At 67.2% G+C, this 1029-nt stretch overlaps 1 protein-coding gene across 1 annotated transcript in view; it reads left to right on the top strand.

The window, feature by feature from the left end:
• PHLDA2 (pleckstrin homology like domain family A member 2) overlaps nt 1–371 on the top strand; it is a 1157-nt gene extending 786 nt beyond the window's left edge. Inside the window, exon 3 of the mRNA XM_025046282.1 lies at nt 194–371. Coding sequence (XP_024902050.1) covers nt 194–371 — 178 coding nt within the window. The remainder of the gene's footprint in view (nt 1–193) is intronic.
• Nucleotides 372–1029: the final 658 nt, after the last annotated feature.

Raw genomic sequence — 1029 nt, 5'->3', positions numbered from 1 at the left:
GGCTGCCTGCCCCGGCGAGGGGGCGGGGGGACCGAGGCCCCCGGTGCCGCGCCGTCGCGGCGTTTCTGGGCCGCGCGTCAGGAGCCGTCTCTTGCCCCTATGGCGTTGGGGCCTCGGGGGACCCACAAGCCAGACCCCAGCCCGCTCGGCCCCGGGATCGGGCACAGCTCCCTGACGACTCCTCTCCCCGCAGGATCCACACACTGGATGAGTCGGACCGGACGCGGGGCCTCGCTGGCAGGAGCCCAGCGGGTGCCCGGGATGTTGGGACCCCACCCCCTGCCCACCGCGAGGACATAGGGCGGAGCCGTGTTCCTGCGGCGCAGCGGGGGGCCTTTCCCGAGCCCCGCGCCGCTGCGCGGGCGCCTTAAATTATTGGACTATCTATGTATTTATTTCGATGGCTGTTTGTCGTTAAACCACGTCTTAATATTGTGTTTTTGCATCAGTGACCGTTCTGAATAAACTGCTCGTGTTCTCTTTTCTACCAGCCGGATGTGGTGCTGAGGTTCCCGGGCGTGGTGGGGTGCCAGGCGGGTCATTCAGGGTGCGGATGGAGAGGGGACGCTGCCACCCCTGCCCTGCTCAAATGAATGGGCGTCTTTGAGCCCGTCCACACCCTCCTTGCCAGGCTGCCTCTGCAGAGGCCAGGAAGTGCCCTGGGTTTGGCCCTGGCTCACTTCCGCTCCAGGTCGTGACCTGGGGAGGACAGGGCTGGTGCCCTGCTTGATCTGGGAGGTCGCTCACAAACCGCCCCGCTGAGGTCAGTGTACCTCCCTGGCCCAGCTGCCCGCTCTCACCTACGGGCCCCCTGCCCAGCCCACAGGGAGGAAGCTGGCGGTCCTCTGGCTGCCTGCCCGCCTGCTCGTGACCCCACTCCGGGCTGGGCCACGGCGGCTCGGGGCAGTCTGGGGGGCAGGGCCCGCTGGCCGGCACCCGCAGTTTCGAGCCAGCAAGGCAGGCAGGGCTGGGCAGATGGAGAGACTTGTGACACTTCCGATGATGGTGTGGCGGAAGGCTTAGGACCAC

Source organism: Pteropus alecto, unplaced genomic scaffold, assembly GCF_000325575.1.
Source record: "Pteropus alecto unplaced genomic scaffold, ASM32557v1 scaffold43, whole genome shotgun sequence".
Lineage (NCBI taxonomy): Eukaryota > Metazoa > Chordata > Mammalia > Chiroptera > Pteropodidae > Pteropus > Pteropus alecto.
This window is presented reverse-complemented; position numbering and strand designations above follow the sequence as displayed.